This window comes from Tachysurus vachellii, chromosome 26 (genome assembly GCF_030014155.1).
Source record: "Tachysurus vachellii isolate PV-2020 chromosome 26, HZAU_Pvac_v1, whole genome shotgun sequence".
NCBI lineage: Eukaryota > Metazoa > Chordata > Actinopteri > Siluriformes > Bagridae > Tachysurus > Tachysurus vachellii.
Window position 1 is genome coordinate 14,808,599 of NC_083485.1, and position 17,184 is coordinate 14,825,782.

General features: G+C 41.1%; 1 protein-coding gene across 2 annotated transcripts in view; it reads left to right on the forward strand.

The window, feature by feature from the left end:
• Positions 1-17,184, forward strand: part of pappaa (pregnancy-associated plasma protein A, pappalysin 1a) — an 88,840-nt gene that overhangs the window by 38,029 nt on the left and 33,627 nt on the right. For both annotated transcript variants that reach the window (XM_060863351.1, XM_060863352.1), the window contains exons 11-14: positions 3,920-4,116; positions 14,928-15,044; positions 15,351-15,498; positions 15,660-15,873. In XM_060863351.1, the coding sequence (XP_060719334.1) occupies positions 3,920-4,116; positions 14,928-15,044; positions 15,351-15,498; positions 15,660-15,873 (676 nt within the window). The remainder of the gene's footprint in view (positions 1-3,919; positions 4,117-14,927; positions 15,045-15,350; positions 15,499-15,659; positions 15,874-17,184) is intronic.

The window sequence follows — 17,184 nt, forward strand, 5'->3', positions numbered from 1 at the left end:
CCCGGTAGTACCCGAAGGAAACCCCCGAGGCACGGGGAGAACATGCAAACTCCACACACACAAGGAGGAGGCGGGAATCGAACCCCCAAATCTGGAGGTGTGAGGCAAACGTGCTAACCACTAAGCCACCGTGCCCCCCTAGGAGACATATAATATAGATATAATATAATATCAATAACAGACAATATGACTAAAGATATTTCACACACTTTGGGGTTGTTTTTGTAAAAATATGAAAATATCAAATTTTTTGGCAGAATGCTGGAGAAAATGGAGAAACAGACCACAATATCCAGGAATCTAAAAATCACTGAGGTTCAGACTTATTCAATGTAATTTGAGTTACAATTTTACAAAATCCTCTATATAATCCTATTGTGCTTTTGGTCCAACATTTTTAAAGTTCCCTGCTCACAAATTTAGTACCTACCTGCACTTAGTTCCCATTTAGCTTAAAGAAATGTCATATATGACCTATCAGTAATGTGTATAGAGAGGTTACAAAGACAAATACAGCTTGGAAGAACGTGCTACAGAGATAATTGAGTGTATGGCTAATGTAACTAGCCTGTTAACAAAACTAGCACAAAGCCAAGCATTAACGTGTAACACACAGATTTTATCACATTATTTAATTGTCTTTAAAAGTTACTGTATATATACAGTACAGTATCTGTATATATATACTGTAGCTACTACTGTTTAAAAAAATAAATCCTGGAAAAGCCACACATACAATCGTTAAAACTCACTACACGGGTGTAAAAGCCACAGACGTGATTTGTCACTTGCTAGTGTGACTCTTGTGTTATACGCTTCTGAACCTGATTGTAATCATGCATAATGCAAAATGTGTAAGAATCTCCTTCACACATATGCTGCTAGACTTGTCTATACACACACTTCTTTTCCTTTCCCCCAAGAATTTTCAAGCAATGTGACATCCCCATCATGTCTGGAAGACATTTTTTTTTAAAAGAGCAGGCCAACAAATTCAGAACGGATGCTTTGGCACCTTGTCTGTGTCTTTGCTTTATGCATAAAGAAGCTTTTCCGCTGCTCTTTGGTTTTGGCCGAAACCCGAAACCTGTGTCACATCAAGTCTGCAGCTCCACACATATGGAAGTTATGTGCAACGTGCTTGTGAACATGAAATTAACATGTTTCGTCAAAACGGCACATGTAAAGAGTCATGTTACATGTGATCATAGGCATGGGCAGATTTGGAACTGTTTGCCTCAGGGATTCTGATTCAAGCAAGTGTGGACTTTAGAAACACTGGCAAATATCTAAAGCGGACCTGACCTTCTGTCACCAGCCAGATGTCACCTTTATTTAGATTTAGTGGAGTTCACTTGATCTGTTCTCATACAGCTATCACGGTACCTGCTATTTTCCTCTGCCTGCATACTTTCACAGGAAGAACTCACATCTGTGTAGCGGCTTGAATTGTTTGTAGATTTTACATGGAAACTGAAGAGACCATCTGCCCGTCTGTCTGTCTGCCCGTCAGACTCTCTCTCTCTCTCTGCCTGCCTGACTAGATTTTAGCAATATATTAAGCAAAACTTGACTATCTACTTGAAATTTTGACGTTAGCAACATCATGTAAGCGAGCTTAACTATCAGATACAGCTAGCTAGCAATACTGTACACCAATAATTAAAACTATCCATAGCTAAACTAGCTAACTTACCCATGTTAGCACCAATCATACAGAATCAAACTAAATGAACAAATCATATATACACTGGTTTAATTATTTATATAACTTTTTTCAGCTCTACCTTACCTAGGTTGCATTATGAATAGACATCTAACTTGTTAGCTTAACTAAAGTAAACTCGACATCAGGCAAAGCTAGAAAACTACTGTGATTTAAAACAAATCCTCTAGCCGACAAGTGGATTACAGCTAAACCAAAAGACATATAATAATTTGCCAGCATTAGCTTAAACTAGCTAGCTTAACCCTAGGAGATTGTGCCATGTATTGCCCTTCTATAGCAAAATTAGCAGTCAGTATGAATAGACAACTGGGTGGGTTAACTATTAGGTTAACATTACTTTAACACTACATATTAAGATTTTACTGAAAATGAAGCCCCTACAGTAGCATTGCCTGTTAACAAACTACTCACAGTAAAAACAAACTAAAGTCATAGACTGCTGTGGAAACTTTAACTAAAAAACTAAAAAGTAGGTAGTGGATATCAAGATAGATATCCTTCAACAAACCACAGCAAACCAAACCTCTATGTCTAGCCTGGCTTAAATCACTTTCCAGTATTTTCTTGTAGAACTGGCCTGGACTAAAGATATTAGTAGTTAGCCTAGTGATACCTTAACTATCTTATCTAACATAAACATTACCTCAGCTGTAGCTTTCTGAAGTATCAAGCTAGCTATACATTATTATATTTTGTAGTAAAGACTCTAGACATGCACTTATTGTGAAATTAAAACAAATAGCTATGCTTGCTTGCAAGCTAGCAATGACAAAGCTTAGCATGCACAAGATTACACTGACACTACAAGAAGAAGGTGAATCATGTAGCTAGTGAAGCATTGCACTTATGACACCGTGTGTGTTTTCTTTCTAACTGCAAAAAGTGTCGTGTGAGAGTGTGTTTTAGAGTGTGTTTGAGAGTGTGTGCCCCCTTCGGCAGCCCCACGTTTCAACATCGGCAGAGCTAGGCTGAGGGGAGCATTGGAATTTGCGTAGAGGCCAACTTGGCACAGCACTTCTCTGTCCCCCTTACTGGAACCCCTGACTCTGGGAAGTTGGGGGGGTTTGAAAGAAAGAGAGGGATAGAAAGACCAGGACGAAGAAGAAGGGAGTGCCAGATGAGAAGGACGCAACGGAGGGAGGACACAATGGAGAGAGATTGATTGAGAGGGAAAGGATGGAGAGAATATGAACGTGAGTGGTGGAGAAACTGGAATAGGAGGAACAGAAGAATAAGAAACAGCAGACCAAGAGATGGATAAGGAGGCAGTGTCTGGAAAAGACATCTCTCTCTCTCTCTCTCTTCTTTTTCTCTCGTTCATATTCTTACCCTGTCTGTACATCTTGCCCCTTCCCCCACCTCCTAAAAAAATAAATAAATATGATAGTTCCCTAATCTGATAAATTCATCATATCCCATTACTCTCGCAAATCCGTTTTTCCGCACCTTGGCCATAGCAGCAGGACGCTTCTTTCTTTTACAAAATTCATCTCATTTTTTTGTCGTCCAAAACCAATCTGCTCTGACCTGGCAGTAAGGACACGTCTGTTTGCTCTTCCCTTTCTCCCGTTCTCCTAGAGAGAGGAGAGGAAAGGTAAAAAAAAGACACAAGGGATGACACCAGAAAAGCCTTGTTTTTTAAAAAAAATTCTCCTACTGATAATCTTTGGCAGTAATGCTTCCTTGTCGCTTTTTTCCCGTGTCGCTGGGTTCAGACTCGTGTTATAGACTTTCCTCCTGTTGTAGTGCGGAGAATGAAAACAGAAGGCAGTCGCAATGTTAGTGTCAGTTAAATATGAGGAGGTTTTACCTCACTTACAGAAAGTCTAGACATCACTGTTTTTTTTTAAAACTAGATTAACATTTACAATTACTGCCTTCACATTTGTGATTAAAGATTAAACTCCTCTGTTTTTACGACTTTTCATGCTTGAAAACCTGTTACAAAGTACTAACACTGGAGACTCCTTCCCTAAATATTAAATGTCTCCTTACAGAAAACTTCACAATCAATGACAACACATTTCTAAGGCATTTATTCTACAAGTCTCTACTGTATATTGCTGTAGATAGAGCTGCTGAAAACTAATCAACACACACAGAATCTAGGTCTCATTTTATACCAGTGTGGCTCTTTTGTGTTATTTGGTCACAAAGAGTTGTAATGTAATGCTATTCTGTCTCTCACAGGCGAACCCAGCATGTGCTACTACTATGACGGAGATGGAGTTTGTGAGGACTTTGAACGGGAGGCAAGTGTAAGGGACTGTGGTCTATACACCCCGAGCGGTTTCCTGGATCAGTGGGCCACGACGGTTGAGACGTCCCACGAGGAAAGGCTCTACTGCCCAGCCGAGGTGGCATCGGGATACCCTGCGATCACCAAGGTAGAACCTGTTTGATCATTAAATAACATGGTTAACAGAAAGGTTAATGAGCTCATGAAATTATTCAAGATTATTTTCCATTGAAAGATAAAAATATGGGGGACACGGTGGCTTAGTGGTTAGCACGTTCACCTCACACCTCCAGGGTCGGGGTTCGATTCCCGCCTCCACCTTGTGTGTGTGGAGTTTGCATGTTCTCCCCGTGCCTCGGGGGTTTCCTCTGGGTACTCCGGTTTCCTCCCCCGGTCCAAAGACATGCAAGGTAGGTTGATTGGCATCTCTGGAAAAATTGTCCCTAGTGTATGAGTGTGTGTGTGTGTGTGTGTGTGCCCTGCGATGGGTTGGCACTCCGTCCAGGGTGTATCCTGCCTTGATGCCCAATGACGCCTGAGATAGGCACAGGCTCCCCGTGACCCGAGGTAGTTCGGATAAGTGGTAGAAGATGAATGAATGAATGAATGAATGAATGAAAGGTAAAATAGGTGGGTCAGTTTACCAGGTTGCATAAAAGATATTTGATTACATGTAAAAGATAATCCCTAGAATCTTGTGTTAAGAGTGCAAGGTGTATGTGAAGCAGATTACTTTATTTAAACCCCATAGATTCAAATAAAATTTACATCAACCCTTTCCTCGCTGTTAAAGTTTATATGAACATACATAGTCCTTTGCCACTGTGGGACACAGACACTGGCATTACTGTGACGGACATTCTTTTAGCAAAACTTGTGCTTGGCAGGAAGATGCATTCTCTTTCCTGCTTGTAAGCCTGAAGATAACATCTCTAACATCCAGAAAACCCTAAACCTGTCTTTCAGAATTAACACACCAACCTCTGTGTCAAGCAGACCCTTGTGCACAGTGACCTGGCCGCGTTACAGCCAAGGTCGGACCGGGTCACTTTAGTTGGAGAAGATCAAAGTCAGACAGAAAGGAGACGGATGAGGTCATTTGAACCTGAATGATAGAGTGCATATGGAGGACGTCAAGCCTGTGAGCACTTGACGGATGAATTGAAAGAATTTGGCGTTTAGAGTGCTTCTGAAAAATCAGACTCTTGCTTCTGTTCCGTCTTTTTTCACCAGCTGTTTCATGCAAGGTCCATTGTGGTTTATAGTACGGCGAATAGTGAGTGCAGATAATTCTATCTCAGAGTCTTCCTTTATACTAAGTGGGCTTGTCAGGTCATTGTATTCTTGGGATTTCTCTTTTTTCCTACATCATTCAGACATACTCACATTAAAGATTTACAATAAAAACCTCATCAGTCAAACCAAACACAGACAGTTGTGGTTGATAAGAAATGGATATCTTGGATCATCAATGCAAAGTTCCATATCTACTTCTGAGTGTCTTGTACGTGATCTGGCGGTGATCTAGTTTTGGAATGGCATATCTTTAGCATACATCTTCATAATCCCATCCAGTCTCGAAACAGACAGTGCGTGAGGTGTATCTCTTTAGAAGTAGCTGCAAACAGTAAACACATCCCTGCCTTGCCTTGCTTTATCCGGGCCTGTTGATGATCAAGGTGCCTGCACCATTTTCTCTGCGCTGAGATGCATGCTTGTCGTTGTTTTGTTGATATTGTGGTCTTTCTTCATTTGTTATGTCCCTACAATCCGAAGATTCTGTGCAGGCTCTGCTGCTTCAAAGGTCGTGTTGGGCCAGCTTCTCCCACAGGGAATGAAGTTAGTTGATAGGGATCAGTCCGGATGCTTGAAAGGAACCCGTGGAAGATGGAGTAAGGCGGGAAGGGACTGTGTCTCTGTCAAAGATGCCAACAGGCCTGCAGCCACGGCTGCTATCCACCATGAAGAACACACAGCCTTTTAGGTCAAACTAGCAGATTTTCATCGTTGTGAGAGCCATATGCGAGAACACCCACCCACCCACCTACTAGTTACAATCCCCACCATCTGACTGTGTGAGTATCTCATTCGTAGAAAGAACAGGATGTCTTTGCTGTGCTGCAATTTCTATCTGTGTGGGCCGGGCAGAAATGTTCTTGGCCTGGCTCATCTACAGCAACCCACTAGCACTTTACCGACTTTTACACGCTCGTTGTTTTGACCTGCGCCTTGAAGTGAAATGGATCCTCAACTTATCCCAATTTCGACTTTGCAGTATGTCAGCATTTGGTGGAGTGCATCTGGGCTGGAGCATGGTCAAGAAAACAGCATGTGGCAGCATGTTCGTACATAATGCTTCCAGAAAATTCTGCACGGCCAGTGCTTGTGAGCTGGAGAAGCCTACTTGCCTGGTTACATTCCCAGGCCACGCGGTGAGTGAGTCGTGTACTTGGGTATAAAAATATACAGACAGACACCATGCAGAACAGCAGGATTGCTGGAGCTTCAGCCAAATCCAGCATTGTCCAGCGCCAAAGCTGATATCCCATCCGCTGGTTAATGTATCTGCCCCTGTTTTTTCAGACCATAATAAAATTGGGTTCATTTTTTGTTCAAGTCATTTCAGGTTTCCGTCACCTGTTCAACACAAGTGCCGGCTCTATAGAAAGGCTTATATTGTTTGTATCAGTTACAATTTTATCCACCTTAAAGTGGTGGATCCAGGACCTATCCAGGTAATTCTAGGTTCAAGGCAGGAATATACAATGGATGGATGTCCATGGTAGAGCATCCCACATGATAATTTGCATCCAAGTGCAATTTAATATAGACAGATCATGTGGTGTGATGTTTTGGGAGGTGGAAGCAAAACAGAGAACTCTGTAAAAACCCATGTGGAAAGAGGGAGAATTTTCACAGTAACCAGAGCTTAGGATCAGAACCTGGATTCTGGAGCTGTGATGAGGTATGTGGCACAGGGTGTAGCATTGCTTGCTCCGTGCATTTCAAACTTGAGCTTGGGTTTCTGTATGAGTGGAGTTTGATATGATTTCCCATGTTGCTCAGGGTTTCCTTGGGGACTTCTGATTTCCTCCAACCTCCCAGAAAAATTCCAGTTGATGGACTACCTAGTCTAGATTTCCCAGTAGGTATGAAAGAGTGAATGCATTGTGCCCTGATGCCAGTGTTTGCTGGATCCACCATGTTCCAGATAAATGATCTGATCAAATTTTTGGGAATTTTTGGGAAACCAATTGTATCCATCCTGATATCAGAGCAACTATTACATATATATGTATATATTTTTTTGGATAAGCATACATATGTGAAAGAAGTGCCAAAGGATATAACATTGGGTGAATTTAAAGGCTTTTTGAAAAATAAAGCAACTCTTACAAGCCTTCATGACATCATTGCAAATGCATTTTTTTTCTTACTGATAAGTATTTTACTGGGAATTTTTTTTGAAGATTATATAAATGATAACCAAGTAATTAGAAACCATATCCTGTGAAAGCTATATGATATTGATTACACATGACTGATTGCTTGTTATCAATTTCCATTTTTTTCAGACACTGCCATGACAAAGTGCAGCAGCTAAGATCGCATTAGAGAGAGTTAATGATATTTTTACATTACACTGCTCATGTAATTATGTACCAAAATTACCAGTGACACAAAATAATCAAAATGATTCATCACTCTCCTTTTCTCTTCTCATGCCCGGCGGTGCATGCGGTGTGGGGTTAATTAAGGTAGCCCCACATCCCAAACATGGCCGAGCTGTAATAGGACACATAGTCCTTCCTAAGCAATATGTATTCAGTGCTTGAACAGAACATCCTGTTCACAGAGCTGTACCATAGGGATGCTGCTTTTAGCTGAGGTTGGCCTAGAGGGGATTTTGACAGCATCTCGTTCTGCACTCAGGTTAACAACAAGCATGTGTTAGCATAGTAGAACACTAGGGTTTCAATAGGTTATCTCTCCAGAGCCCCATGCCACAGTGGGCACTGATGCAAGACTCAGTATTCTCAGGAACCATGCAGCACAATAATGACAGGCATGAGAGCACTGCTCCCCATGCAGCTACATGCACACGGAGCTCACGCTGAGTTTTTTGCATGGCCGACTGGCTAAAAGGTCACATTAGTAATAGCTCATTTCATTGCAAAGTCACTTTACGATAATGGTTTTCAGCTATGCTCTCGAGGGCGTTTGAGTGTGTGTGGTATAGCAGTTTTGCCAGCCTTCTGTGTTTCTGGTGGCTTTGGACCGTCTCGTGTTTGTGCGGAAGTTCGCTGAAGTGTTTCAAAGGCTGCCTGTGTGATTGCTTTGCTGGAGTTAATAGAGACTGGCTGAGGTATTTTACTGTACATGGTCCGAACACTTAAAGAGAAAGTGCCTGTGTTCAGCGGTAATTGAAGAATGCATATTGCGGGTACTGTGCCAAAAATATATACGCTAAACTTTTATGATACATGCTAAGTCTGTATACATACGAGATATACTGTATGGGGCACACGGGTACATTGATGTCATGAAAAACTGTCAGATGTCGCTGTGAGTCACTTCAGAGCTTTTCTGCCAATAATATACTTTGACTTTTCTAGTTTAAGAAAACATAATTATATTTATCCAAAACAAGACTTTTATTTAGTCTACTTTCTAACCTTGCCTTAGTGTCTGTCTGCAAATGTCATATCGGTTTAACAAATGCAGATGTTGAAAACCTCACGCAGATTTTCCTCACATGGTGAATGCCTTGGATGGTATTTGGAAAGCTATGTTTTTAAGTATTAGTTTTTTTATCGGATAGACGCAACTCAAAATGCCTACGATGGTCCTGAACATCGAAACAGGCTCAAAATGTTTCAATGACCTGCTAGACACTAATACTGTAAGCAGACATTTTGTCAACACGATCTGACTCAAACTAGTTAATGAACCAGTTATTAATTTCTCACCAATGTTAGCATGAACAGAGATCACTGGAGTCACACCACTTTAACTAAAGTGCTGTGACCTAGAATGTGGAGGATTGTCAAAGTGAGAACTAATTTCCAGTAGGAAATGCTAAATTTGGTGAGAAGAATCAGCTAACCAGTTAAAAGGGTTAAAATCTATTGTCCAATCTTAAGTCAAAATACCTTCAGGTTATTGTTCCAACTAATCAGGAGCCATACCTTGCCATTTAATGGTGGCCAATCAACTATTAACAGTAGCTAATGCTTTTTTGGAAGGATAGCCTGCAGAAACCCTGCATAAATTTGCCCAGCTATTAACACTGAGCACAGTGTTTAGAAATTTACACAATGATCAGCAATCCTGCTTGTCCCCACTTCCAGAAATGTAGCTCACAGCAGGTTTCCTTTTCCAGCTGGAGATAATGCCCCACTTCCTTAGTCTGCATGCACACCGAAAGCTAAAATCTACATCATAGCAGAAACACTCAGTAACTGAGAAAAATACAGTGGTGACTTTGCCATACCACAAAATCTTCTCTTGTTTCAATTATCATTAAAGCGTCTGGTTTTCCCATAAGAGCCCAGCCTCTAAAAGGCAACCTCCATTTACACGCTTGGCTGTTAACACATCAGATTTTAGGGGAGCATGGCCAGCAGCTCTGGAAGGGCTGAGGGAGAATGTCATTTATGTTAAGTGGAGGTGGTTCGCTTATGGAACGCTCTCGGGAAGCCATCGGCAGACCGCACATTTTGCTCATGCACCCAAAAGTGGCACGTAAGGCAGCCGTGGCTTTGGCTTGTCAGACGAGGAGAAGCCACGGGTTATGGCACAGTTAGCCCAGTTAGACATCAGTCTTGTTTCCTTTTTTGCTAACTCAGACCTGCCTCAGACATTTACACACCTTGTGTAAGGGATCTGTTTTGAAAACTTGAATACTGGTAAAGTTTATCACACCACTTTTTTTTTCCAGTAATGACAGGAATTCTGAATGATTAAAATTTGTGTAGTTAATCTGAACTTTCCAGTATTAACTCACACCCCTGAAAGTCCCAAAGTTATCTCTCACCTCAGATGAGAATTCTTTATGCTGATTTTCCTGCTTGAAAAGTGAAGCTCAAAGTAAATGGAAAACGCTTGGAGAAATAAAATCCCCCAGTATGTGTAGCTAACAATGGACACGTGTATAGTTCATCGTTATAGATATTATGGATGCATCTGAAAATGTTTGAAAAATTCTAGCTAAAATTCTATAGAAAAATTAACATAATTAATGTGAGTGACATCTGTTTTACGAATACTGTATGCAAAACCACGAACAGTTCATTTCTATCATTGACAATAACTGGAGAAAATTTACTAGATTAGTTTTTTTTGTATTGGTAATTTATTAGATTTACTAATAATTTGTTTCATTCATTCATTCATTTTCTACCGCTTATCCGAACTACCTCGGGTCACGGGGAGCCTGTGCCTATCTCAGGCGTCATTGGGCATCAAGGCAGGATACACCCTGGACGGAGTGCCAACCCATTGCAGGGCACACACACTCACACTCATTCACTCACGCAATCACACACTACGGACAATTTTCCAGAGATGCCAATCAACCTACCATGCATGTCTTTGGACCGGGGGAGGAAACCGGAGTACCCAGAGGAAACCCCCAAGGCACGGGGAGAACATGCAAACTCCACACACACAAGGTGGAGGCGGGAATCGAACCCCAACCCTGGAGGTGTGAGGCGAACGTGCTAACCACTAAGCCACCGTGCCCCCCTAATAATTTGTTTATTAAAGGTAATTCTTTAATATGTAATCAGCTTAATGCAACTCAATAAAATAAGATGGCTTAACGGTCTGGAGTCAGAAGAGTTTATGGAAAAATAGAAAGGTAACATTTAAGAAATTAAAAATTATCTAGTAATGTTTTAGAGTAAAAACGCTGGTTTTCTGGGTAAATTTATTCAGAAAAACCTTATTGGAGAAGCTGCACCTGCATGAATTTTGGGTTCTATTCTGCATAATGTTGTTTCCAGCTAGTCTTTCGAAGTCTTTAGCGGTTAACCGAGATTTGTGTCTGGACGTTTGGCTCTGAGGTTTTGAAAGAGCATTACCTCACGTGGAAGGCTCTAAGCAGGGTTTCTTGTTTCGTGATGGTAAAGCAAACCTCACACAGGTCTCCCCACAAATGTCTCACAGATGTTTCGCTAGCTGGCAAGAACCTTTCCTGTTTGTCGTGAGAAAAAAAAAATCACAGTTTATCCAGCACATTCAGAGAAAATAAACTGATTTGTATAGACAAACCCAGAATGTGCACTCTCTAGGAGATGAATATTTGTGCAGTTAAGGAGAAAAAAAAATTCACAGGATTTGTAGGACCCTAAAGAACCTCGGGTGAGCTTGTATTTTGAGAGCATTAGGCAGGTAGCCACGTTTCAGAAGGCTTATGAGATCGTTTATTATTTCCTGAATTGAAACGTCATAGATCATAAGAAAGTAAACATGAGCTGCCTGCAGCATATTTGTTTTCAAGATGGAGTTAAGGTGGAACTGATGTAGATGACCCCAATACCCTTGGTACCTGCTCGTGATTTGTTTAGGTTGTAAACAGAAAGCAAGTGCTTTTTTCTCCTTTAATCCATGGCCTGCTTTGCTGCCAGCTCTCGCAGCTGTTCCTGAATTAGCAGTTTAGAGCAGAAAATCAGGCACAAGATTCCTCTTGAGGATCTCGAGCTGTACGCTCTCAGTGTCTGACCTAGCTCGAACCCCCAACTGCTGTGCTTCTCTGGAAGTTCTATACCAATTCTTATTTTAAAATTTAAGTAATTTGTTATCTGTTTGACTCATTTTCGATTCCTAAAAAGGACAAAACTCCAAAACCCCCGGTAAGTTATTCTCTGCTATGAGGTGTTTGTGCATCTTTGGATAAGATAGAGATTTAGATTACAGACCTGACAACCTTTATGCATTTTACATATGAACTCCTCGTTTTAGCGCTAGCTCTCCGAAATTTATCGATGTCCCTTGATTTCCACCACCCTTTTTTCCTTAATTTTAAATTTAGTCATTTTGCTTTCTGTCTAATTAAATGGACAGGGTTTTGAACATGTTAATGTGGAATAAAGTATCTCAGTATATTCTAAGGGTTAGGGTTTAGGGTTAGGGTTAGGGTTAGGGGTTAGGGTTAGGGTTTTGGGTTAAGGTTAGGGTTTAGGGTTAGGGTTTTGGGTTAGGGTTTTGGGTTTAGGGTTAGGGTTTTGGGTTAGGGTTTTGGGTTAGGGTTTTGGGTTAGGGTTCTTCATAAACCGTAGGGTTTTGCATACGTTTTATTTAGATAACAGGCAATAATTTAGTTAATAGTTTATTAGGGACAATATTGAAACTTTTTTGGTCAAAAACGGCAAATATAGAGAATAAAGGATAACAAGTTATAGAGAAAAAATAAGCCTACTATAGATAAAATATTGATAAAAACATAGTCTATTAAAAATATTTAAGCTGGAAAACAATATTTAGCACTAAATTCTAAAGAGGAAAAAAGAATTAAAAATCATTTTAAATTGTACAAAAGATTAAGTGCAGAATTTGCTAATCTAATCATTAAAAAAAAAAATCTAAATGTAATGACCACAAAATGTGGAAAAATGTAAAAATGCGATTGATCCCAGTGTCAGTCTTTAATTGTCATATTGCCAAGCCCTTGTTAGCCGGGACGACATTCATATGGTTGAAGAAATACTCCTAAAGGTCAACTCCCAAGATCTTTCATCTTTATTTATGAACAAAATATTTTGAAGACCAGGAGAACCTGCATGTGCTGCTCTGTATTGTGTGATAAAGGAGAGTGTATGAAAAACCCCTCCTTCTTAAAACTTCACAGCTGGTCTGAATTGCATCTTGGAAGCACATTGTCAAGCCGTCCCAGGCCGACTTTGTTTTCAGGAGTGAACGCTGGAGGATATTTGCTTATAATTAACTTCAAAACATCCAGTCTCGCCGAGATCCATGTGGTCCATGGTGGATGCACACCATACTCCAGAGATGTTCTTCCAAGGTTTGGGTTTGTTGACCAATCCGATGGAGAGAATCATTGCCTAAGGATGTGGGACATGAAATAAAAAAAATCTGGTTCCATTATGCAAGGCGAAGCCTACTGAGCTGTCTTCAACTTTTTAGAAAACGTGTCAAGTTTTCTGTGTCAGCAATGTTTTTTTATTTCGCATATTTGTACAGAATGAATATGTGCCTTTGCTGCATGACAGGAATTCATGAATCTTTTGCTTCCATGTTCTGATCAAGCGGTGTAACCTGACTGCACTTGGCACATCTTGGTAGCCGTTCCTCACTGAAACGAACAATCCTTCACAAGCACGCAGCAAGTGTGCTGTTTCTTCCACCATCTTTTTTTTTTTCTTTTTTTACGTTACTTTACTACCGCCCATTGCATTCTTGCAACTTGTGGTTTCTGATGATTTATTGTACATCATTTGTTTTATTGGTTTATTTTCCCCCGTGTGTTGCTTGTGTTAGACCTTGCTTTGGCTGCTGTGTTGTGGTTTAATAGTGATGTCACAGGGCTGGAATGCTGTCTATGGGGAGACTTTTTCTCCCTGCTTCTGGACAGGCTTCCTCCCAGACCTGGTGGGTGGGGGTCTGGATTTATTTACTCTCCTTAACAACCAAATCAAAATAATGACAACTCCATTTGGAGGTACAGTAAGAGACTCTGCAATTATATAAGAGCAATTTGGGGAGGTGCTGTTGGTGGTGATGGTGCTTGTGTGAAAACCTTTATTAAGGTTCTATACCCAAAGCAGTTAGGTGTTCGCATGCTCGCAGGCTAGGAATAGCAAGCCGAAAGTGGCGCCACCCATCAGCGGGGGGGAAAACCGACAGCCCGGGACTGGCTTTCCACCTTGTCTCAACCTTTAGTTCTTTTGGAGCATCTCCTCACAACAACACTGTAAGGCAGATAGGACTGAATTTTATCTGGGATGTTTGTGCTCAGATTACTCAGATAAGTTTAGAGCTCATATGACTAATATCAAATTTCATCGGGTTCAGTGGAAAACAGTCAAAACAGTGGAAAAAATGTCCTTGTTCTTTTGTTTTTTTTGACTATGTGTGTATTTAGGGGAAAAAAGATGCCCGGGCTTTAGTCTGGAACTCAACCATGACTGTCATTCATCCGTCCATCCGTCCATACATCCATAGATCCATCCAGCAATACAAAAAAGAATTAAAAAAATAATAAAACAGATCCTAACATAAAGCTTACAAATGCAACGAACATAATAAACCTAATACCCAGCTTCAGACACCAGCTCAGCCGATTATTTAAACCACAGACACGTCTCACCTGTTCACATTCAAGACCAATCAGCAAAACAGCACCGTGGTCCTAGCAGGACCGTCTCGTATTACTTTGTTTTAATGTGGCTGGCCTTGTCTGCCCTCAGAGCTACAAGGATTTCTGGTTGGCTCTTTAGCATGCAACTTCAAAATAATTTCATGGGAAGGAGGAGGAAAATAACAATATGACAGTTCAAGAGAAGTGTGGAAGCAGTTATAGCTTACAAGCCTGCATCTGGTTGAAGTGATTCCAAAGGGAATGTCAATCATAAAAAAGGGAGGTTGGAGGTAATAGAAAAGAAGACGAGCGTTTAGGATGTGCGAGAGTGAGTTTTTGGGTTTCGTACAATATTATTAACACTTAATACATTCATGATAGCAGTTGACTTGCAAGTCACTTGCATGTTGCCTCTGGTGCTTGTGTACAGACTGCTATGTTTTAGGACAGGATAATATGACAGTCAAATAATAAATGGGAACTAATTGAATGTCGGAGCTAATGTTGTGAAACTAAAACTGCGGGGAACTGAAGAAAAGGATCACACATGCCACAGGATTGCTCTCAGTGACTTGAGCCAGTGGCTTGGATTAATTTTCCCAGATTTATTTTTACATTGCTGATTTTCTCTTACACAGACCTGCCAGTCCAAGGTGTATGACTTGTCTCACGGCATTTCCCAGTATGCCTGGTTTCCTTGTCGTGAAGCCCAGCAGGTTTCCTGGTACCTGGTTTCCCGCCCATACTGGCTGAAGGTGAGGTTACCATCCCCCATCCACACATCTTCCCATTAGTCAAATTGTGTTCAATTCTTGATTCTGATTGGTTGATTTAGTTTCTAGAACAGAATATGTTATTGTTTCTATAGCAACTACTACGACTGTTAATATCTGCTGTAAGTAAAATTTCCCCTGCATGAAATTCATCAACTTCAAAGAGCGGGAAATTAGTCTGAGACGTCATTCTTTGAAATAATCATTTGCGAATAGTTATAGGATAAGTAGAATATTACTGTTAAACTATGGGAAAGTAATCGACCACCGCACCGTGTCCGTTACCAGGCGTTTTTCTCACACCCGATGGTAGCCACGGCAGTCATCATCCACCTGGCGGCGGACGGGACGACCATTTTTGACTCGGTGCAACCTCAGACGCAGTGCAACATCTCTGTACAGCTGGAGGACACCAAGGACAAGATCCACAACTTAGGTTGGTAGAAGATCATGATAAAGTTCAGAAAGTTTACCTGGAACATTTTAATATGTACCTTACAAAAAAATTGGATACAAGAGAAGTCTTATCAATTGTTGCATAATTTTGTATTTGTTAACGACGGTAGCTCTGACCTCAAACACCCCCTTTGCCGTCAGGTAACTGGCGACTTAGTTGCCGCACCAACCCGCTGGTGATCCCCGTGAGTCATGACCTCAGCATGGCTTTCTACCACACCAAGGCTATCCTCCTGATCTTTCGCTGCCCATTGGTGGCCATCTCTGGTGTGGGTCTACGTTCCTTCCAGTTTTTCGACCCTATCACCATCAGCAGCTGCCAGAGCAATGAGATCTATAACCCCATGGGCCAAAGGTGAGTTAAGAGGTCTCCTAAAGTGTCTGTTAACATCCTGGAAGCCTTTTCTCAGATATCTTACCATCCATTCTATTAACACATGACACACAGTATGAATTGAGTGTGTGTTCGTTGTATTTCTCAGGTTGGAAGTGTTTTAATACTTGGCATGAATACTTGTTGGCTTGTTTAGGGAAGGGGCTGATAATCGCAGGTCTGTTTTCATGGAGCATTCCTTCTGAACCTTGGAACGATTGCAGAACATGTCACTTTAGAGCATGTAGGCTTGCGGGAAAGTAAGCACTAGATTTCACCCATTTGCATTTTTTTTCCATTTTGCCCAATTTTTGGACGCATGACATGCCTGATATCATAACCTTGCAGACGAATTCCCGCAAAGCTTCATATAAGAAGCCATACATCCTAAGACTCTATCCATCTGTCTTCATTTTTGCCTTCAGAGTGAAAGGCGATATATATTATTTATATCAATTACTCATAGAGATGTAAAGGCTAAGTCAAGATTGCACCTAAGCGTAATTTCATTGCTTCACGGGATGATGCAGTGATTTATTTTGAGCCCGTTTTTCGTTCCTTTAAAGGAGACATTGCGTTCCATCTTGCTCAGCTTAAACGGGGGTGAGTACTATACCGCCTCGTAAATTTTAGACCAGAAGTAATTTGCAAATGCTGGAAAGGGTCACTTCTAATATTGACATGGTGATTTGTGTCAGTTCCTTTTTGGTTTGCTTTATAGAGTGGTTTATTGGCATGATTATAATGCACTCGCACACACACACAATACACACAACACAAATGCTGCACAAACGCAAATGTAATCTATGATCCTGTGCTCTGGGTTTTTTGGCCTCTGTATTTTTTTTTGCGTCGTACTTGGAGGCAATGGAGGACTTGCTGCCAACGGTACTGCATTTCCCGTAATCCTTCTACCTCTACAAAACACCAAGTCCCCTGTTCCCAGTGTTGTTAACAACGGGGGTCATTATAATGGCCCGCTTTTGTGTGCTCTATCCCATTTTTTCGGCACTCAACGCCTTTCAAACAAAAGCTTTGGCGCTCCCTCACATATTTGGATGCTTTGGAGGAATGTGTTTTGTTCTTTCCTCTGCTGCTCTTTGCTTGGGTGCCAGGCTTCAGAGAAGGTTTTCTGTATGAGAGTAAGTAGACATAATGAGTTTAAATTGCTCAAGATGTTGCAAGTTTAAACACTCAAAATGTCGTTCAGTGCATAAACAGTGGAGGTTTCAAACGAGCTGCCAGTTTATTGGTTGCTAGAATCAGCCCAATCCCGGTTTCACCTTCTGGAAC